Raw genomic sequence first — 24,235 nt, 5'->3', positions numbered from 1 at the left:
CAATTCTGTTTTGTTCATTGGTGGTTTCTTTCTGTTATTCTGTTATGTTGAAATCTAATCTTTATTTGCAGCAGATGGTGGTCTTATATATATTGGATGTTTCAGAAGTGATGGTCAATAATTCAGACACGGAAAGTACAGGCCAAAAGTAGCTAAAAGGCTCCAATAAACACGGTCCCACAAACCAACCGTTGTCGAGATAGAACATAGTTTCTGTTGCGGTTTGTCAGTGTCTAGGAACATGTGGCATCTATAAACGTTAAAGTAGCTGATCGAAATGTCGTCCGTGACTCTGTATGCAGTACTGAAGTCGTCTCTGAAACGAGTTGCGAATCCTCTTAGTCAGTCCTGGGGATTTCTGTAAATGCTAAAAGACTGCTTCTATCCGCAAGCATAATTCCTGAAGAAAGTTGTCCTCGGTAGCGTAGAGCAGGCTTTTAACATTACTTCACACACAGAAATCTGCTGGATTTAAATTCGGAGACCTCGGATGCCATGGCATAGGCCTTCCTCTACGTATCCAATGCTGACCATATGTCCAATCTAGAAGCCGGTGCTGGAGCATCGTCATGCGTGAACCACATGTTCAGGCGTCGGTTCAGTCGGACATCTTCATGTACATCTGGTAGTACAGACCGCAGGAACCGCATGTACTGCTGTCCGGTTAGTCTGTGGTAGGAAGTGTGGTCCAACTATGCGGTCTCCGAGCAGTCCTGCCGTTCAACGAATAACGCTGCTCATGTGGTGATACGTGTGTTGCATTAGGATAGACATCGGCGCAAATGTGACAGTTATGATACACTACTGGCCATTAAAATTGCTTCACCACGAAGATGACGGGCTACAGACGCCAAATTTAACCGACAGGAAGAAGATGGTGTGATGTGCAAATGATTAGCTTTTCAGAGCATTCACACAAGGTTGGCGCCGGTGGCGACACCTACAACGTGCTGACATGAGGAAAGTTTCCAACCGATTTCTCATACACAAACAGCAATTGACCGGCGTTGCCTGTTGAAACGTTGTTGTGATGCCTCGTGTAAGGAGGAGAAATGCGTACCATCACGTTTCCGACTTTGATAAAGGTCGGATTGTAGCCTATCGCGATTGCGGTTTATCGTATCGCAACATTGCTGCCCGCGTTGGTCGCGATCCAATGACTTAGCGGAATATGCAATCGGTGGGTTCAGGAGGGTAATACGCAACGCCGTTCTGGATACCAACGGCCTCGTATCAGTAGCAGTCGAGATGACAGAGATCTTATCCGCACGGCTGTAACGGATCGTGCAGCCACGTCTCGATCCCAGAGTCAACAGATGGGGACGTTTGCAAGACAACAACCATCTGCACGAACACTTCGACGACGTTTGCAGCAGCATGGACTATCAGCTCGGAGACCGTGGCTGCGGTTACCATTGACGCCGCATCACAGACAGGAGTGCCTGCGATGGTGTATTCGACGACGAACCTGGGTGCACGAATAGCAAAACGTCATTTTCTCGGATGAATCCAGGTTCTGTTTACAGCATCATGATTGTCGCATCCGTGTTTCGCGACATAGCGGTGAACGCACATTGGAAGCGCCATACTGGCGTATCACCCGGCGTGATGGTATGGGGTGCCATTGGTTACACGTCTCGGTCACCTCTTGTTCGCATTGATGGCACTTTGAACAGTGGACGTTACATTTCAGATGTGTTACGACCCGTGGCTCTACCCTTCATCCGATCCCTGCGAATCTGTACATTTCAGCAGGATAATGCACGACAGCATGTTGCAGGTCCTGTACGGGCCTTTCTGGATGCAGAAAATGTTCGACTGCTGCCCTGGCCAGTACATTCTCCAGATCTCTCACCAACTGAAAACGTGTGGTCTACGGCGGCCGAGCAACTGGCTCGTCACAATACGCGTCACTACTCTTGATGAACTGTGGTATCGTGTTGACGCTACATGGGCAGATGTACCTGTACACGCCATCCAAGCTCTATGTGACTGAATGCCCAGGCGTATCAAGGCCGTTATTACGGCCGGAGGTGGTTGTTGTTGGTACTGATTTCTCAGGATCTATGCACCCAAATTGCGTGAAAATGTAATCACATGTCAGTTGTCAGTTGTAGCATAATATATTTGTCCAATGAATACCCGTGTATCAACTGCATTTCTTCTTGGTGTAGCAATTTTAATGGCCAGTAGTGTAATAAAAAATACCGTCACGGATAAATCCAGCCTCATCCATGAACGGAACACTCCTTACAAACAGGGGATTCAGGATACACTGTTGTTCCACCCATTGACAGAAATTCTTTCTAGAAGGAAAGTCTGCATTGTTGAGGACTTCCACTCGCTGAAGATGATACGGATAGAGTACTTGCCGACGTAAAATCCGCCACACACTGCTATGACCCAGGACACGCTCTTAGGTAGCAATCCTCCTTGTTGAAGTACGCGGACGTTCGTGTACAATGCTTAACACCGTTTCCTCGACATCGGGTACTATGGATCTGGGTCGACCTTCTCGTACATGGTGTGCGAAATTCCCTGTCTCCCTAAGCCGCTGATGTAACCGGCTGTCTGCGAAGAGGAAAAGCTTTTTCGTACAATCGTACAGCCTCAATGGCGCTGCCATTAGGTTTGCCCACATGAAGTGCATGTCAGCGAACTCTTCATTGGTGTAATCCCTGTCCATGGTGCGTTCACGTTCGAAACTGATTGTCAGGCCGGTTCGGCACAGAGAACGGAGGGGGAAAGGAAAGTAGCTGCGCATAGGTAAGCAAACAGAGAGTCGATCCCAAACCTGGAGATACCAGCGTAAATACTGCGGTATCCAGGGGCGTTTATACTTGGTTCCCTACTAGAATTAATGCGATACCTCGGCAACGGTTGATTTGCAGATCCATATTTATTGGAGATTTTTAACTACTTTTGGCCTGTACTTTCTGTGGTGTCACCGCCAGACACCACACTTGCTAGGTGGTAGCCTTTAAATCGGCCGCGGTCCGTTAGTATACGTCGGACCCGCGTGTCGCCACTATCAGTGATTGCAGACCGAGCGCCGCCACACGGCAGGTCTAGAGAGGCTTCCTAGCACTCGCCTCAGTTGTTCAACCGACTTTGCTAGCGATGGTTCACTGACAAAATACGCTCTCATTTGCCGAGACGATAGTTAGCATAGCCTTCAGCTACGTCATTTGCTACGACCTAGCAAGGCGTCATTACCAGTTACTATTGATGCTGTAAAACATGTACCGTCAAGAGCGATGTTCACCATTTATGGATTAAAGTTAAGTATTCCACAGCTACGTCCTTTTTTGCTAGTCTAATTTCCTTGACCTGTTCCAGACCTCACGCCAGTCTGCGTGAGCTAAGACGCGTGCCTTTCGGCTTCCTCTCTGACCGGTGTTGGCTCTCCTGCCAACCCACAACACTTTCCATGCGTGAATTATTGACCATCACTTCTGAAATACCCTATATAATAAAACGAAACAAAATCATTAAAAAATTGGGAGATTTGCGTAATTTTAAAAAAAATTACTGCAAAGAAAAGTTTCATCGATAATATTAAAAAAGCTGCTTAAATCGAAGTAATAAAATTATGAAGTTCAGACATTTGCCTATGTTTTTTTAAGTTATTGTTTTATTTATTTATGATTTTGGCCAGCTATGGACCGCATACAACTTAAGACTTGTGGTGTTTCTTTTTCTTCCGTTCTTCCCAGTACTTCTTCATTTTCTCGCCAACTGCTCGTCTCTGCTCATCTGTCCACACTCTCTTGGGTCGAGGTTTTGGCTCATCTTCTTCATAGATTGCGTTTTCTATCAGTAGCCTGAAGTGATTCCTGTCATGTATTATTTCTTCTGTAACAACTATTTTGTCGGTGTCTTTCTTTACTGCTTCTATCCATCCTACAGTTTTTTTCAGGTTACTAACGTAATTAAAAATTTTCTTTGCAATCCGTGTTTCTTCCATTCTTTTTAAATGTCCATAAAATTTTAGCCATCTCTTCCTCATTGTATCTGTGATCTATTTTTGTATAAGTCTTCACTTCTCCTTTTAATCCACCTATTTTCTTTGTTTTCCTCAGGACCTAGAATTTTTCTTAGTATTTTTCTCTCTCTTTTTTTCTAGTACTCTTACTTCGCCTTTCTTATTCAATGTTAGGCACTCTGATCCATACGTTGCTTGTGTCCTAATAACTGAATTATAATGTATGGATATTATTTCTTGTAGTAGTTTTGTGTTAATTTCTATGCAAATTCTTTTTTCATTCTTTCTTTATTTGCTGTGCTATCCAGTCCATTGGCTTGGATCCACTCCCTCTGGTATTTGAATCTATCAACTCTTTTAATTTTTCCATACTTTGTTTTCATGAACTTTTATATATATATATATATATATATATATATATATATATATATATATATATATATATATATAGGGTTGGTCGTGTAAGATGTAACGCCGCTTTTATTTCGTGAACAGTTTCAAATAACGAAACGAGGTTTTCGGCAATGATATTCCGCTAAGAAGCATGTACGTTTGTATTCAATAAAGAGCCGTAACTCCTGTATCGATCGAGATACTGCAGCAAGTATGATTCTTTAAAGAGAGTGATACGCTCCTTTTAATGGCATGGGGAAGAACTTGAAAAGTCGAATATAGTGACATAATAGAACATTAACCTCGGTCATGAAGGTAAGGGAAAAATGTTTGTTGTAAGTGAAATGAATTTTAGAAAACTCGGGTAGGTTCTAATAATACCACCACTTGCAAAGTAGGTTAGAAATCAAATTAATAATGTTGCTCAAATGGCTCCCTTTATCGAGCAAAAACAAAGCTATTGACTGTGGATGGTATCGTCAGAATGGAAATAATGAAGTCACTGTAAAAAAGTCATTAATTTTGGCACTTATCTTGAATGGATTCCCTCGTAGATTTCGTCGAAGTTCTTAAGGCTCATCTTGTTGATTCTAGGGTGATTCCACTTTGACTGCTAGAAGGTTCAGATCTGTATTTTAGCAATATTTGAAGACCTAACAAATGCGTTTTTCAGGAAGTTCTTAATGATCAAACAATCGCAGATCAGAACAATGGTACGGTAGAAATAATTTTTGACTTGGTGTTCACGATCCACTTTTTATTAAACTTCTTGTAAATTCACATATACTTCTTCTTAATTGTCACATCATCAAGAAAACAGTTTTGTATCAATCTTCATATGTTTAATTTCCACTTTAACCAAACACAAGACTTGACTGTGCTTTTACAAAGCGAAATAACAACTTAACTTCTGCAAAGTGAAACAAAGATTGCTCTCTATGCGCATTCGCGTCAAAACGGTTACAAGTAAGTCAAAGATTATGACAGTCTCACAGAAATGAATAAACACAAGAACCATATCACTGTAATATATCGATACATCGGAGTACCTATACATTAATAAAACCAAATGTGAATATTGTCACAAAAATATGTCTGTTACTTCGCAGAAAAGTAGTACGATATTAGTGATGTTGAGGAACCATTACAAGGTGTAACAAAGAGAAATTAAAGTGTTGGCGAGATAACACTTGAGGAATCCTACCTAAATGACATTGGGGAGAGGAAAGTGCTGTGGGCATGTGATAATAGAATATGAGATAGGGATACTCCAGAAGATGCACAAGATGAAGATCGAAGGCGAGAAACCAAAGGGAAGGCTGATGGATAAGAGGCTAAAAGGAGTGGAAAAGAGCCTCTGGAAGAGAGGAGAGGAATGGGTGGGAATAGCGACAAGGATGAGAAGATGAAGAGGTTGATGTACCAAGCAGGTCCTGCCAGTGGCTAGATGACGATGATGATGATGAGCTGGAGAGAAGGGCGCTTGTGCCGCTGACGGCTCAGTCCACAGGCACTTGGGGCTCAGAAAAGCCGCCGAGACCTGGTGGCGGAGGACTCACCTGCTGGCCGGCCAGTGTAGCCGAGTGGTTCTAGGCGCTACAGTCTGGAACCGCGCTGCCGCTACGGTCGCAGGTTGGAATCCTGCCTCGGGCATGGATGTGTGTGATGTCCTTAGGTTAGTCAGGTTTAAGTAGTTCTAAGTTCTAGGGGACTGATGACCTCAGATGTTCCATAGTTCCCAGAGCCATCTGAACCAATTTGAACTCACCTGCTCGCTGGCGTGGTGAGAGCAGGCGTCCGCCGTGGTCCTCACGAAGTTCATGCAGCGGATGCCGGCCGGCCCGAAGACGGGGTCCTTCTCGTCGATGATGATGGGGTAGCAGGTGGGCTCGTTCGTCAGCGACCAGTGGCTGCCGTCGGACGCGCAGCACTGCGTCCTGTGTGCCTCTGCGGACACACGACACGTCGACGTCGGCTCACTCCTCACACGCGACACCATTTTGTCAACCAAAATGTACATTTATGCAGCTAGCACATTTATGGTTCGAAGTGGCCGACAAAAACCTGAAGGAATTCCAAACGATTTATCCAAAGCAGTGTATGTCTCTCTTCGTCCGAACGTGTCTCGGAAGGCCCAACGGCACCGACCGACCGCCGTGTCATCCTCAACCCACAGAAGTCATTGGTTCAGATATGGAGGAGCATGTGGTCAGCACACAGCTCTCCCAGTCGTTGTCAGTTTTCGTGACTGGAGCAGCTGCTTCTCAACCCCGTAGCTCCTCAATCGGCTTCACAAGGGCTGAGTGAACCACACTTGCCAACAGCACTCAGCAGACCTGGACTGTCACCCATCCAAGTGCTAGCTAAGCCCGACAGCGCTAAACTTCGGTGACCTGATGGGAACGAAGTTACTATGAAGCAGTTTATGGTGTTGACAGAATTCCAAAAGCACTATAGGAAATTTCCACAATGAATCTGTCGCTCTGAAACGGAGTCTACAGTGAGACTTCCTGGCAGATTAAAACTGTGTGCCGGACCGAGACTCGAACTTCGGACCTTTGTCTTTTGCGGGCAATTGCTCTGCTACCCAAGCACGACACACGCCCCGTCCTCACAGCTTTACTTCTGCCAGTACCTCGTCTCCTACCTTCCAAACTTAACAGAAGCTCTCCTGAGAACCTTGCAGAACTAGTACTCCTGAAAGAAAGAATATTGCGGAGACAGCCTAGGGGATGTTTCCAGGATGAGATTTTCACTCTGCAGCGGAGTGTGCGCTGATATGAAACTTCCTGACAGATTAAAACTATGTGCCAGACCGAGACTCGAACTCGGGACCTTTGCCTTTCGGTCCGGCACACAGCTCTGAGGACGGGGCGTGAGTCGTGCTTGGGTAGCTCAGTTGGCAGACCACTTGCCCGCGAAAGGCAAAGGTCCCGAGTTCGAGTCTCGGTCCGGCACACAGTTTTAATCTGCCAGGGAGTTTCATATCAGCGCACACTCAGCTGCAGAGTGAGAATCTCATTCCGGGAGTCTACAGTGATATGAAACGTCCTCGCAGATTAAAATTTTGTGTCGGTGCTGGACCCGAACTTAGGACATTCTATGAAGTTTGGAATGTAGAAGATGAAGTACTGGCGAAATTGGAGCTGTGGGAACGGGTCGTCAGTCGTGCTTGGATAGCTCAGTTGGCAGAGCACTTGCCCATTAAAGGCAAAGCTGTGGTGTTCGAGTCCCAGCGTGGCACACAGTTTTAAGCTGCCAGGAAGTTTCATTATTGGATTTTTTCCCCTTTTGATAAGTCGTGATGGCCAATTGTTAGGAAATTCTGAAGTTGATTCTTTTCCTACATTCGTAGGTAGCGCAATAGCTAATGACAATTCATATAATATGGGCTGTATCATGATTAAAAGCGAAAACTGACATACGTGAACGTGTAGCATAGCGCACTGATGAGCCAGTACATTGTGACCATCTACATGACTAGTCTGCAATTCACAATTGATTGCCTGGTAGAGGGTACATGGAATCAGTCTCAAACAATTTCTCTACCGTTCTACTCTCGAATGGCGCCCGCTTTCCGTGGCAGCTCTGATTTATCTTATTTTATTAAGATGATTATTTCTTCCCATGAAGGTTTTCGCGAGAAAAATATTGTCCCATTCAGAGGAGGAAGCTGGAGATTAAAATTCTGTGCAATGAAAAATGCCTTTGTTTTAACGATTGACACCCAAAGTCGCAGATCAAATCGCTGGCGCTCTCTCCCCTAGTTCGCGATAATACGAAACGTGCTGCCCTTCTTTGAACTTTTTCGATGTTCTGCAGCAATTGTATCTTGTGAGGATGCCACACTGCACAACAGTACTCTATCAGAGGACGGGCAAGAGTACTGTGCGCAGTCTCTTTAGTACACTGTTGCATATTCTAAGTGTTCTGCGAATAAAACACATTTTTTTGGTATACCTTCCTCAGAGCATAATGTAATATCACCGTTCCAATTTAAGATGTTCGTAATTGTAACTGCTAGGTATTTAGTCGAATTCACAGCCTTCAGATTTGCGCGATTTATTGCGCAACAGGAATTTACTGGATTCCTTTTAGTACTCCTGTGAATGATTTCACGCTTTTCATTATTTAGAGTCAATTGCCACTTTTCGCACCATACAGATGTCGAGTGTAACACATTTTTCAATAGTTTTTTATTCTAATGACTGTACAAGTCGGTAAATAACAGCACCATCTGCAAAGAATCAAAGAAATCTGGGCACATTGTTTCGCAAAGCGTTTACATAGATCGGGAACTGCAGATAGCCTGCAACACTTTCTTGCGGAACGCCCGATATCACTGCATCTGCATCTAAATCTGCATGGGTATTCTATAAATCACACTTAAGTGTCTTCACAATAATTCTCTATTATTCCAATCTCGATCAGCGCGCGAAAAAAAAGAACAATTATATCCATCCGTGCGAGCTCTGATTTCCCTTGTTTCATTGTGATGATCGTTTCTCCGTATGTAAGTCGGCGTCAACAAAATGTTTTCGCATTTGGAGCAGAAATTTGGTGACTGAAATTTCGTGAGAAGATTCCGCCGCAACGAAAAACGCCTTCATTGTAATGATGCCCACTCCAAATCATCTCCGTGACACTCTCTCCCATGTTCTTAATTTTCGACCCAAAGGATCAAGGAACATTTAGGTCAGCAGCTTGGAGAAAAGAATACAATCCAGATTTATGCTTTGTGACGACTGGCAATAATCATACACCACTAAGAACTACAAGACTTGTATTAACAGACTTCCCTCATAGCCGACACCGCCCAGATTTGATTGAAATTGGAATCCATATCCCACTAATAACAACCGTACAACGCCCAAGATGGATATTTCAGAAAGGCAGAGTGGGATACCTACGTGGAAAAATTGGGTAACTGCTTGGGTTGGAGTCACCCAACAGCGAATAATTATGACAGACTCATAGGTGCAGTTAAAAGCGCAGCGAAAGCTGCTGTCTCAAGAGGGTTCCGTAAACAATATGTACCAGGATGGGACAAAGAGTGCGAAAGTAAGTATCAGAGATTCATTGATAGTGGAGACCCTGAGATTGCAGACGATGTGTTGCACAGCCTAGACAACGCACGGCGAGAGAAATGGACTGAAACCGTTGAGTCGCTTGATTTCAAGACATCTAGAAGACAGGCCTGGTCTCTCCCCCGAAAACTAGGTGGAGCTAACAGACTACATCATAACAGATATTTCTGCAAATAGGATTTCAGCTCATATACAACCATCATCTAGAGCGCCAAACGACAAGAAAAAAACAAGAATAATACGCCATGAACTTAGTGTTCTTAAGAAAAACAGCACACCTTTGGACCAGTATTTCTCAAAATTTACCTCCAATGAAGCCAGAGAAGCGCTGAAGAGTATCAAGACGGGAAAGGCACCTAGATTGGATGGAATACACCCAAAATGCCTTCTTCATTGTGAGGAATATGCTAAAAAATGGCTTGCAGAGTTTTACTCAAATGTAATGGCAACAGGGAACATACCGCAGAAACTCAAAGCTCATTGCACTGCTTAAAGTAGCCAAAACCAAGCGATCAGCCGAATAGTTATAGGCCACTCGCATGGCTAAGAGAGAGACTCCTGTATTACAGACTGAGCCCAAAAATACTGGAGTCAATTCCAAATGAACAATATTTTGTCAGACTCGTTACACATTGTGTACATCAGTTATGCAAGGCGTCAGGGCAATAAACCACTGAAGAATTTGTAATGATCATAGACATACGGTAGGGGGTAAAAATAGAGGCACTGACAGGAAAAAGGCACGAAGCTAGAAATCTAAATTATAAGATTTTGTTTAAGAATACTGAAGTATGACAGGGTAATTAAGAAATATGTTCAACATTTAACAAAGTGAAGATAATACATAGATAACAGAAACAATTATTTATCGAAGAGAAATACACTGAGGTGAGGAAAGGCATGGGATACCCCCTGGTATCATGTCGAACCTCCGTTTACCCACCGTGGTTCAACAACTCGACGTGGCATGGACTCAGCAAGTCGTTGGAAGTCCGTTACAGAAATATTGAGCCCTCTGCTTCTATAACAGTCCATAATTGTGGAAGTGTTGCTGGTGCGCCGGCCGCTGTGACCGATCGGTTCTAGGCGTATCAGTCCGGAACCGCGCGGCTGCTACGGTCGCAGGTTCGAATCCTGCCTCGGGCATGGATGTGTGTGATGTCCTTAGGTTAGTTGGGTTTAAGTAGATCTAAGTCTAGGGGACTGATGATCTCAGATGTCAAGTCCCATAGTGCTTAGAGCCATTTGAACAATTTTGTTGCTGGTGCAGGATTTTGTGCACGAAATGACCTCTCGGTTATGTACCACAAATGTTCGATGGGATTTCATGTCGAGCGATCTGGGTGACCAGATCATTCGCTCGGACTGTCCACAATGTTTGTTCTTCGAACCAATTTCGAACAGTTCAGACCTGTGACATGACATCGTTGTTCGAGAACATGAAAACGACCAATGGCTGCATATACTCTCCAAGTAGCCGAACATAACTATTTCGAGTCAGTTATCGGTTCAGTTGGATCACAGCACCCAGTCCGTTTCATGTAAACACAGCCAACACCACTATGGAGCCAGCACCAGTTACAGAGTGCCTTGTTGACAACTTCGGTCCTTGGCTTCACGGGGTCTGAACCACAATCGAACCCTACCATCAGCTCTTACCAGCTGGAGTCGGGTCTCATCTGGCCAGGTCACGTTTTTTCAGTCGCCTGGGGTCCAACCCATATGGTCACGAGTCCAGGAGAGGCTCTGCAGGCGACTTCGTGCTGCTAGCAAAGGCACTCGCGTGGATCGCCAGCTGCCACAGCCCATTAATGCCAGATTTCGCCTCACGGATAGGTTAGTCGTACGTCCCACATTGACCTCCGCGGTTATTTCAGGGACTGCTGCTTGTCGGTTAGCTCTGACAGCTCTACGCAAACGCCGCTGCTCTCGGTTGTTAAGTGAAGGCCGTCTACCACAGCATTGGCGATGGTGAGAGGTAATGCCTGAAATTTGATATTCTCGGCACACTCTCGGAATACTGAAGTCCGTAACGAGATCCGAAATGGAATATCCCACGCTTGTAGCTCCAACTACAATTCCGTGTTAAAAGTCCGTTAATTGCCGTAATGCACCGATAATCATGTCGGAAACATTTTCACATGAATCACTTGACTACAAAAGACAGTTCCGTAACTGCACTGCCCTTTTATACCATACGTAAACGAGACTACCACTATCTGTGTCAATTGCATCGAGGTAGCTGTTGAAAGCAAAACGAGAGTCTGAAGGCAATGACACACTAAACATGCAGATTACAATGAATGAAGCAAAACTACCCAGAAATGTGCTCGAAAGGATATCATCATAATTTTCTTGGGCCTCTGTCCCACTTCAACATGGCGTCCGCCCTGTTGCTATGGTTTTGACGAGGTTAGTGTCAGAGGGTGGCGAGATGCCCTTCCTGTCACCACCCTGTACCCCCCCCCCCCAAGCCGGGATAGGTGTACCCCGGCTGTCTGCGTCTAGTGTAAGCCATGAAATAGTGCGAAGGTTTCCAAATGTCTGCGAGACGCGTAACTGAGGCGGAACTTGGGAACCAGCCCAGTATTCACCTAGCGGAATGTGGAAAACCGCCTAAAAACCACATCCAGGCTGGCCGGCGCACCGGCCCTCGTCGTTAATCTGCTGGGTGGATTCGATCCGGGGCCAGCGCGCCTACCCAAATCCAGGAAACAGCGCGTTAGCGTCCACGGCCAACCTCGCGGGTCGCTCGAAAGGATATGTGAAGCTAAGATAAACACGATAAAAAATATGGGTGTAAAGAAGATACACAACGGACCATTAAAATTGCTACACCACGATGATGACGTGCTACAGACGCGAAATTTAACCGACAGGAAGAAGATGCTGTGATATGCAAATGATTAGCTTTTCAGAGCATTCACACAAGGTTGGCGCCGGTGGCGACACCTACAACGTGCTGACATGAGCAAAGTTTCCAACCGATTTCTCATACACAAACAGCAGTTGACCGGCGTTGCCTGGTGAAATGTTGTTGTGATGTGTAAGGAGGAGAAATGCGTACCATCACGTTTCCGACTTTGATAAAGGTCGGATTGTAGCCTATCGCGATTGCCGTTTATCGTATCGCGACATTGCTGTTCGCGTTGGTCGAGATCCAATGACCGTTAGCAGAAGATGGAGTCGGCGGGTTCAGGAGGGTAATACGAAACGCCGTGCTGGGTCCCAACGGCCTCGTATCACTAGCAGTCGAGATGACAGGCATCTTATCCGCACGGCTGTAACGGATCGTGCAGCCACGTCTCTATCCCTGAGTCAACAGATGGCGACGTTTGCAAGACAACAACCATCTGCACGAACAGTTCGACGACGTTTGCAGCAGCATGGACTATCAGCTCAGATACCGTGGCTGCGGTTACCCTTGACGCTGCATCACCCCATACCAACACGCCGGTGATACGCCAGTATGGCGATGACGAATACACGCTTCCAATGTGCGTTCACCGCGATGTCGCCAAACACGGATGCTACCATCATGATGCTGTAAACAGAACCCGGATTCATCCGAAAAATGACGTTTTGGCATTCATGCACCCAGGTAGTCGTTTAGTACACCATCGCAGGCGCTCCTGCCTGCGATGCAGCGTCAAAGGTAACCGCAGCCACGGTCTCCGACCTGATTGTCCACGTTGCCTGAAACGTCGTCGAACTGTTCGTACAGATGGTTGTTGACTTGCAAACGTCCCCATCTGTTGACTCAGGGATCGAGACGTGGCTGCACGATCCGTTACAGCCACACAGATAAGATGCCTGTCATCTCGACTGCTAGTGATACGAGGCCGTTGGAATCCAGCACGGCGTTCCGTATTACCCTCCTAAACCCACCTATTCCATATTCTGCTAACAGCCATTGGATCTCGACCAACGCGAGCAGCAATGTCGCGATACGATAAACCGCAATCGCGATAGGCTACAATCCGACCATTATCAAAGTCGGAAACGTGATGGTACGCATTTCTTCTCTTTACACGAGGCATCACAACAACGTTTCACCAGCCAACGGCGGTCAACTGCTGTTTGTGTATGAGAAATCGGTTGGAAACTTTCCTCATGTCAGCACATTGTAGGTGTCGCCACCGGCGCCAACCTTGTGTGAATGCTCTGAAAAGCTAATCATTTGCATATCACAGCATCTTCTTCCTGTCGGTTAAATTTCGCGTCTGTAGCACGTCATCTTCGTGGTGTAGCAATTTTAATGGCCAGTTGTGTACCTCACGTGGCTGTACGGTCCTCCATGCTCGAGCAATCAATATGTCTTTCCTGTCGGGCGCTAGTCGCGTTGGGCCTCGGATATCCTGCGTGACAGTGAGTACGTCTCTCCTGAATACGTTAGTTCCATGTTCACATTTTAGTCGTGGGTTACAGACCAACATGAGCAGCAGTATCGCAGAACGATTAACCCATGTCTCGATAGACCCCGAAGTTGCTCCTGCAGAAGTCTGACGAGTGCTAACAGACGCCTGCAAGAGGCCTCGCACGACCTTCTAACAAATAACCAATGTTCCAAAGTGATTTCTGAATGAGAAACGCGGAGCATAATTTGTTCTTATGTATACAACGTAGATGGAATTACACGTATATAGGGTGAAAAATATTCAAACCGACAAATTCTGGGAGGTTGTAGGTGACATCAAAACAAATATTTTTCCCTAATGTCGTTTTTTCCTATGAGGGTTGTTTAAACCGGTGGAGGCCATATTACGCTCTTCAGTTGTTAGAGGGCGTGTTATGATCTTCATTTGTAGGAACCTGCTGTCCACCAGTGTAGTAGTGCATTGTCTCTGTTTACTAATGGAGTGATACACCTGGAGTGAGTACACTGATATGGTTGGTGCGTACTACGTAACGCATCACAACGGACGACTTGCACAGCGGGTTTATCAACAACAATATCCTAATCGCCGTATCCCGCATCGTACGACCTTTGCTGCTGTGTACCAACGTCTGCGTGAGACCGGGTCATTTAGCAGACTACCTGGACAGGAACGCCGTCGCACGGTAAGAACGCTGCAATTTGAGGAAGCTGTCTTGCAGCATGTGGAGCGGGATCCTTCAATCAGCACTCGTGCAGTTGCAAGTAACATGGGGACGAATCAGAAGAATGTAAGAACAGTCCTTCGAGAGCAATTTTTACGTCCATTTCACTTACAGCGTGTCCACAACCTGGAACCAGTTGATTATCAACCGAGAGCACATTTTTCGCGGTGGTACCTGGAACAGTGTGAAATGTATCCTACATTTCCATCCTCTGTGTTATTTACCGATGAAGCAACGTTCGGGCGTGATGGAGTCTTCAACATGCACAATTAGCATGTTTGGAGTGAGGATAACCCACATCCCACAGTTACTAGCGCTCATCAAGCGCGGTTCTTCGTTAATGTGTGGGTCGGTGTTGTTGGGGACTGTTTAATTGGGCCGTATCTGCTACCTAGGCCATTAAATGGCAGGCACTATTACAATTTTCTCGCCAGAGCACTGCCAGAATTGCTGGAAGACGGTCCGCTCCCTATAAGACAACGCATGTGGTTCCAACATGACGGGGTGCCGGCACATTTTAGTCGTGGACCGACGGTTCCCAGAAACGTGGATCGGCAGAGGTGGTCCTGTACCATGGCCTGCTCGATCCCCAGATATTTCCCCTCTGGACTTTTTGTGTGGGGAGAGATGCACAACCTTATAATGCAACTCATGTTACATCAGAAGAGGATCTGGTTGCCCGGATAGCAGCAGCAGCAGGAACAATTCAGGATACTCCTGGGGTTTTTGTCCGTGTCAGACAGAGCATGATCCGACGGTTTAACCTTTGTTTACGTGTCAATGGAGGCAGTTTTGAAAATCTACTGTAATTGAAATTGGGTTGTGTTAGTGTGTTGCCTCTTGGTCATAAAAAAATGGAAAAGTGTTTGTTGGTTTAGTTAATTTGCCACCAGAGAAATCTACCGGTTTAAGTATTCCGCACAGGAAAAAATGACATTAGGGAAAATTATTTGTTTTGATGTCCCATACAACCTCCCAGAATTTGTGGGTTTGAATACTTTTCACCCTGTATACTTTTTACAGTTGCACATTGCAGCAGATAACACACTTGGTGGCCACTTGACGTTTATTGCACGCCTTATTCACGGTATTTCAGTTTTAGTGGTGAGCTTGTATTACTTGTTTTATTTTGTTCTTAAAATGTTCCAGGAAGAATTATAGTACTTGTACTACAACTACTACTATTACTACTGAACTACAAGGGCGTGCTGAAAAGTAATGCCTCCAAATTTTTTATTCTGTTCCCAATATCAGTTGGGATACTACATGTCATCCATATTGGACAACTTTCTCACATCGATGACGCAAGTTGGAATCCCCCGCAGTTAGAGAATTGTAGCATGCAACACGGCAGTGCGTAATTTAATGATGTCACTGCGTGAGAGACCTTCAGAAAACTGAAAGCACGAATTCGAAGACAACACATGAAGCATCCTCTCGTTCAGCATGACAACGCCAGACCAAACATCAGTGCTCCGACATCAGCAACAATCCGAAGCCCTGAGTTCACTGTCATCGGTCATCGGTCATCCCGACTTGACCCCATACGATATGCGTCTGTTTCCAGAAGCTAAAGAACACCTTGGAGGACTTCACTTTGATAGTGATGAAGCGGTGCAAGCAGAGGTGAGGTTCTGGCTCCGTCAACGAAGTCACACGTGACGGTATCAGCGAACTGGGCTCTCATTGAGGAGATCACTATGTTCAGAAATATACGAGGTGCCACAAAAAGTAACGAGACTGATGTGAAAAAAAAATGTTGCTTACAGTTTTAGTCAAGTTTAATGCTGTCTCCTTCAAAGTAATTCTCTTCTGATTGCACACACTTTTTCCAGCGCTTCTGCCATTGATGTTAACATTTCTGGAACTCCTGTAATATCCTCTAAAACCCTCGTCACAGCTTTTTGGACATCTTGTGTTGTTTGAAAATGGTGTCCCTTGATTGCCGTTTCGACTCTTGGCAATAGAAGAAAAGTCGCACAGATCGATATCTTGGCGAATAAGGTGGCTGTGGTAGTACTGAAATATGTTTTGAGGTTAAAAATTGCTTTACTGACAGAGCAGTATGGGCTGGCGCATTATCGTGATGCAGAATCCAATTATCAGCAATGTTGCCACGTACACGAAGAACTCTTTATACGAAGTCTTTCTAAAATTTCTTTGTAGTAATATTGGTTAACTGTTTGTTCAGGAGGCACCCACTCTTTACGAACAATTCCCTTGGAATCAAAGAAGCACACAAGCATGCATTTCACTTTTGACTTTAACCAGCGAGCTTTTTTTGGTCTGGGTGATCCCTTTGAGCACCAGAACTGTGACGTTTTGTCTCTGGATCGTACTAAAAAAACCAACTTTCATCACCAGTGATAACACGGCTCAACAATTCTGGATTGATTTCCGATTGACCTAACAGATCGGCTGCCACATTTTACAGTGTTTCTCGCTGTTGTGGTGTGAGATTTTTGGGGACCATTTTTGTACAAATCTTTCTCATACCAAGATCTTCAGTTATTATTAGACGAACCGTTTCTAGATTGATGTTCAGTTCTTTTGCAATCATTTTCACGGATAATCTTCGATCACATCGTACGAGTTCACGCTAACTGGCCGAGTTGACATCCGTCCGTGAGGTTGATGGTCGTTCACTGCAGTCTTCATCTTCAACATTCGTTCTGCCTCCACTAAACATTTTATGCCAACGAGAACCTTGAGCTCTTGACATAACCTCCTCTCCAAAAGCCTTCTGAAGCTTACCGTAAGTTGTCGCGTTTTCAAATGGTTCAAATGGCTCTGAGCACTATGGGACTTAACATCTGAGGTCATCAGTCCCCTAGAACTTAGAACTACTTAAACCTAACTAACCTAAGGACATCACACACATCCATGCCCGAGGCAGGATTCGAACCTGCGACCGTAGCGGTTGCGCGGTTCCAGACTGAAGCGCCTAGAACCGCTCTGCCACTCCGGCTGGCTTGTCGCGTTCTCACCCAATTTAACGAAAAAAGAAATGGCATACCGTTGCGCAGTATTATGCGGTTCCATTTCCGTGGCGAGAGACACAAACACACAGTGTTCCCACATTTTGGAAAGAAAATCAGTCTCATTACTTTATTGTCATACCTCGTATATGTAGTCATGAAGAACAAGGATGTAGCTGGCCGAAGTGGCCGTGCGGTTCTAGGCGCTGCAGTCTGGAACCGCGAGACCGCTACGGTCGCAGGTTCGAATCCTGCCTCGGGCATGGATGTGTGTGATGTCCTTAGGTTAGTTAGGTTTAACTATTTCTAAGTTCTAGGGGACTAATGACCTCAGAAGTTGAGTCCCATAGTGCTAAGAGCCATTTGAACCATTTGAGCCAACAAGGATGTATAATGTCAATAATTTGCATTTAGTTAAAAAGCTCTAAGATGTTTCACATAAAAAGGAGAGGCATTACTTCTCGGGACGTCCTCGTACTACTACTGCCACCAACAGAGACATACAGGACAAAATTTATAGATGATGAGACAGATTCATAGATATCTAATAGGCACTTGAGGACATAGGGTCTATTTGCTACTCTGAGGTGAGGACATTAGTTTAAGACATGAATGAGCTGTGCTCACTCCCAACGGTGCGTTTTCGTGAACTTCGCTGTCTGTGTTTGGTTTTCCGCCCTTGTTGCGGTTACATCGTGGTTCTCATCCTTCTACGTGTGGGAGCAGCGATGTATATCGATATTTGCACCGTGTACCATCTTTGGTTTTGAGCTTATAGTTTCTGGCTAGGGGGTCTGCAGTGAGTCGGTCGGTTGCTGCGGACCAGGGAGGATATCTCGGCGCGGTGCAGTAGGCTGGGTCCGCTGGCGGTCCCTGCGCAGTGTCGGAGCGTGTGTGGAGCTGCCCGATCGCTACCAGCTTCGTGGTCACCGACCCAGGACGTCAAAGTTGAGTAGTGGTTTCAACTACCCAAGCCACGTCCATTCACGTTGTGGTGATTCGCTGTTGGGGAGGTTTTCGTGTGAGCAACACCGAGTGTTTCTATTGCTGAAATTTAGCCGCCATGCGGTGCAATTAACAATGTTGGTTGACTACAATTTGAGTGCACCTGCGGAATTTTCTGCCTTGTGGCCGTTAGTGTTCTGGTTACCTGCCCTGGCCACTGACGTAAATTCAGGCAGTGTTCCTTTTGGGTGAAGTTAACTATAATACTGTATTTCAAATTCAAGTGTACCAGCGGAATTTTCTGCCTTGTGGCCGTTAGTGTTCCGGTTACCTGCCCTGGCCAATAACGTAATTTCAGGCAGCGTCCTTTCCTCACCTGTTGTTGCTGTCCAACATGGTGGGTATTTTTGAGAGCTAATACATATTTCATTGTGGATAATCACGGTCGTAACCTTATGTATTTTTCTCATGTACTGATTGGTGGCAAGCAAGTCGTTGTGTCCGTCGGTCGATGGCTGTCCCCTGGTTGGGTTCTGACGGATCAAGTGTAGTTGGGCTCACCACCTGTCTCACCTAAGTGAACGAGGGCAGACAGACCTCCCTGGAGGCTTCTGAGTGCCGTTTCTTTATTGTCCTTCTCACTGGTGTTTAATTGTTAATAATCTATCATAGCCAATGATTCAAAAATTCTTGTTTTTATTGGACTTCATGTGTTTTGAATTTTCAAAAATCAATGGTGGGCCTTTAGCCGCTTAAAACCTTGTTCTTGAAGTTACCCTTTAAGCAAAAACATTGTGGCCTTCTGCCGTAAAAGATTATGGTAACATATTTCAAAATTTTCAAATTTAATTGTGGCCCTCAGCCGCTTGTGTTGCACCTTGCATATGTTTGTTCTATCTTACTTTGCCTTGAGGCTTTCCAGCCTAGCTGTGATACCATATATATTTTAATTATTTTATTTGCTATTTTAACTGCATTTTGTTTTGTTGACTTTTAAGATTTCTTGTTTTGAGGCCGTCAGCCATGAAATAACAGCCTTTTTGAAACTCGTTGTTCTAAAGGTTCGGCTATGTGCCGTTTTGGTTTAAAGGTGTTATTAAATTATAATAAATTACAATTTTGAGTGAACCTGACAGACACCTTATTTGGAACTTTCCACAGTCCTAATCACATGTTCTGCTCAACGGGTTTAGCGGGCGTTTCAATGAAGTCATGCTGTAAACACATGATCCACAGAGACAGGAAGAGAATGGAGAGAGAGAGAGAGAGGGAGAGAGAGAATAGAGAGAGAGAGAGAGAGAGAGAGAGAGAATTATTACTGACTGGCCTGCGAGGTGCCCGCGGCCATGCTCATGTCGTGCGTCATGATCTGCCCCCACTGCATGGCCACCAGCGTCCAGATGGGGTCGTGGATCGGGTTGTCCGGGAACAACACCCAGCTGACCGTCCTCGCCGGGGGCAGCGAGTGCCCCGTCACGGACACTGCCGGCTGCCGGTTGGCTGTGGAAACAACAGGTATCTGTCAGCAAACAACACATAGCGTATCTACATCTACGTGATTACTCTGCTATTCACAATAAAGTGCCTGGCAGAGGGTTCAATGAACCACCTCCATGCTGTCTATCTACCGTTCCACTCTCGAACGGCACACGGGAAAAACGAGCACTTACATTTTCCCGCGCGAGCCCTGATTTCTCTTATTCTATCGTGATGACAAATGTAAGGATGTAGAGGCTTATCCCACTAGAGGTAAGGTAGATACTGCCTACAGGAAAATTAAAAGGACCTTTGGAGAAAAGAGAGCCACTTGTATGAATATCAAGAGCTCACACGGAAACGCAGTTCTTAGCAAAGAAGGGAAACCAGAAAGGTGGAAGGAGTATATAGAGGGACTATACAAGGGCGATGTACTTGAGGACAATATTATGGAAATGGAAGAGGATGTAGATGAAATGGGAGATACGATACTGCGTGAAGAGTTTGACAGAGCACTGAAAGACATGAGTCGAAACAAGGCCCCGGGAGCATACAACATTCCATTGGAACTACTGACGGCCTTGGGAGAGCCAGTACTGACAAAACTCTATCATCTGGTGAGCAAGATGTATGAAACAGGTGAAATACCCTCAGACTTCAAGAAGAATATAATAATTCCAATCCCAAAGAAAGCAGGTGTTGACAGATGTGAAAATTACCGAACTATCAGTTTAATAAGTCACAGCTGCAAAATACTAACGCGAATTCTTTACAGACGAATGGAAAAAACTGGTAGAAGCCGACCTTGGGGAAGATCAGTTTGGATTCCGTAGAAATGTTGGAACACGTGAGGCAATACTGACCCTACGACTTATTTACGTTTCTAGCATTTGTAGACTTAGAGAAAGCTTTTGACAATGTTGACTGGAATACTCTCTTTCAAATTCTGAAAGTGGCAGGGGTAAAACAAAGGGAGCGAAAGGCTATTTACAATTTGTACAGAAACCAGATGGCAGTTATAAGAGTCGAGGGGCATGAAAGGGAAGCAGCGGTTTGGAAGGGAGTGAGACAGGGTTGTAGCCTGTCCCCGGTGTTATTCAATTTGTATATTAAGCAAGCAGTAAAGGAAACAAAAGAAAAATTCGGAGTAGGTATTAAAATCCATGGAGAAGAAATAAAAACTTTGAGGTTCGCCGATGACATTGTAATTCTGTCAGAGACAGCAAAGGACTGGGAAGAGCAGTTGAACGGAATGGACAGTGTCTTGAAAGGAGGATATAAGATGAACACCAACAAAAGCAAAACGAGGATAATGGAATGTAGACGAATTAAGTCGGGTGATGCTGAGGCAATTAGATTAAGAAATGAGACGCTAAAGTAGTAAAGGAGTTTTGCTATTTGGGGAGCAAAATAACTGATAATGGTTGAAGTAGAGAGGATATAAAATGTGCACTGGCAATGGCAAGGAAAGCGTTTCTGAAGAAGAGAAATTTGTTAACATCGAGTATTGATTTAAGTGTCAGGAAGTCGTTTCTGAAAGTATTTGTATGGAGTGTAGCCATGTATGGAAGTGAAGCATGGACGATAAATAGTTTGGACAAGAAGAGAATAGAAGCTTTCAAAATGTGGTGCTACAGAAGAATGCTGAAGATTAGATGGGTAGATCACATAACTAATGAGGAGCTATTGAATAGGATTGGAGAGAAGAGATTTGTGGCACAACTTGACAAGAAGAAGGGACCGGTTGGTAGGACATGTTCTGAGGCATCAAGGGATCACAAATTTAGCATTGGAGGGCAGCGTGGAGAGTAAAAATCGTAGAGGGAGACCAAGAGATGAATAAACAGATTCAGAAGGATGTAGGCTGCAGTAGGTACTGGGAGATGAAGAAGCTTGCACAGGATAGAGTAGCATGGAGAGCTGCATCAAACCAGTCTCTGGACTGAAGACCACACCGACAACAACATCGTGATGATCATTTCTCCCTATGTAGCTGGGTTCCAACAGAATGTTTGCGCAATCGGAGGAGAAAACTGGTGACTGAAATTTCATGAGAAGATCCCGTCGCAACGAAAAACGCCTTTTTTTTTAATGATTGCCACTCCAATTCACGTATCATGCCTGTGACACTGTCTCCCCTATTTCGCGATGATACAAAACGAGCTGCCCTTCTTTGTACTTTTTCGATGTCATCCGTCAGTCTCACCTGATGCGGATCCCACACCGCACAGCAGTACTCCAGAATAGGGCGGACAAGCGTAATGTAAGCAGTCTCTTTGGTAGACCTGTTGCGCCTTCTAAGTGTTCTGCCAATGAATCGCGGTCTTTGGTTTGCTCTACGCACAATATTATTTATGTGATCGTTCCAATTTAAGTTATTTGTAATTGTAATCCCTAGCGTCGCACCGGCGGGAAAGTACACGACAAAACGTACACTAATGTTCCGGTAAACGTGAGGCGTCTCGAAAGTGTGGTTATCAGCCGCCACTAAATTCAGTGAGGGATATTGTCCTGGTTAGTACAAACGTCTTAGAAATCTAAACTTCTCCATTATGTTCCCATCTAATTGGGCTCAAATTTCACCCATATCCAATGCTTTGGGAATATAGTACTTGCATGACAGGGCACTAGAAAATGACGTTGGTAATGTAAGACGACGTCTGACATAACAGTGTGGACCAAAGTGGATAGGTGGTCCAAGGCGTGTATCTTAGCTTCCAATTTCACCTGACGTCAGTCTACTGGACTTAACTGTCGGGAACCGGCCGCTGCGGCCGAGCGGTTTTAGGCGCTTCAGTCCGGAACGGCGCTGGTGCTGCGGTCGCAGGTTCGAATCCTGCCTCGGGCATGGATGTGTGTGATGTCCTCAGGTTAGTTAGATTTAAGTAGTTCTAATTTATAGGGGACTAATGACCTCAGAAGTTAAGTCCCATAGTGCTCAGAGCCATTTGAACCATTTTTTACTGTCTGGGGTCACCTTGAGACTAAGTGTACAGCACTTCCGTTGAAGCAGTGGACCAAATGGAGCAGCGAATTGTACAGTCTTGTGAAGCTATATGACAAGACTTGGGGATATCTGAAGAATTCGTAACTCACTGTAGAGACGGGTGCAGCAATTCATTCAAATGTGGGGACGTGACATGGATCACCTCTATTAAGAGGTACGTGCGTACAGTAAAGTGTAATGTGCCATGTACCGTATCAGTAACGTAACTGTTGTTAAAGTAGGTCATGGGTGAGATTCTAGCAAACCGAAAAGCTCACATTTCGCATAAATTTGTAGTAACTGGGGCCATACTTAAATTAGTACTGACTCATAACCACACATTCGCAGTTACCTCGCAAACGGCTTGTTTGCGAATCCAAGTTCACTAAAACGTTTTGCTTCTTTCTGCACTCCTATATGAAGACAATAGGTTGTTTATAGTTGATACCAAAACTGTGTCCATCTGAATGTTTATTAGACTATTGTGTAAAAATTTAAAGGAAATCGGACAACAACTTTTCGAAAGTTTCGGTATCAACTATAAACAATAGTCTAATGAACATTCAGACGGACACAGGATATATATATATATATATATATATATATATATATATATATATATATATATATATATATATAAAAATTTTAATTACAGTATCATCTACAAATCTGAAGTAAATTGGTCAAGGACTTTTCGAGACTTGTGGTTACGTATATATAGTCTAATGAACATTCAGACGGACACAGGCTATATATATATATATATATATATATATATATATATGGCCTGTGTCCGTCTGAATGTTCATTAGGCTACTGTTTATAGTTCATACCAAAACTATCTGAATGTTCATTAGACTATATATACGTAACCACAAGTCTCGAAAAGTCCTTGACCAATTTACTTAAGATTTGTAGATGATACTGTGATTAAAATTTGGACACACATAAGCTATATCTTCTTTAATGTTTATAATATGTAAATACATATGTAATATGTGAAGGGGAAACGTTGTTACAAACACTCTCGAAAATTGCTACTTCAAATTTTTACACATTACTCTAATGAACATTAATAGACTCAGATGGGCATGGGCTACATATTTTTTTAAACAATTATGTACATGTTTTATGTTAAATCCGACTGCGTGAAACAAAATGCTGTGCTGTGCAAGGAAAATGTGAGGTTTCGTTTCCTTTCTCACAGCCAGTTTTAACTACGATAGCAGGACATTTAAAGCATTAGGCATATTGCTTCTCCCATATATATATATATATATATATA

General features: G+C 44.5%; 1 protein-coding gene across 1 annotated transcript in view; it reads right to left on the bottom strand.

The window, feature by feature from the left end:
* Nucleotides 1-24,235, bottom strand: part of LOC126215049 (peroxidase-like) — a 276,437-nt gene that overhangs the window by 57,304 nt on the left and 194,898 nt on the right. The window contains exons 6-7 of the mRNA XM_049941691.1: nt 19,812-19,988; nt 6,147-6,325 (exon numbers count right to left, since the gene is read on the bottom strand). Coding sequence (XP_049797648.1) covers nt 6,147-6,325; nt 19,812-19,988 — 356 coding nt within the window. The remainder of the gene's footprint in view (nt 1-6,146; nt 6,326-19,811; nt 19,989-24,235) is intronic.

The sequence above is a fragment of the Schistocerca nitens genome, chromosome 12, assembly GCF_023898315.1.
Source record: "Schistocerca nitens isolate TAMUIC-IGC-003100 chromosome 12, iqSchNite1.1, whole genome shotgun sequence".
NCBI lineage: Eukaryota > Metazoa > Arthropoda > Insecta > Orthoptera > Acrididae > Schistocerca > Schistocerca nitens.
The sequence above is the reverse complement of the archived record's forward strand: the minus strand, read 5'-3'. Positions and strand labels throughout refer to the sequence as shown.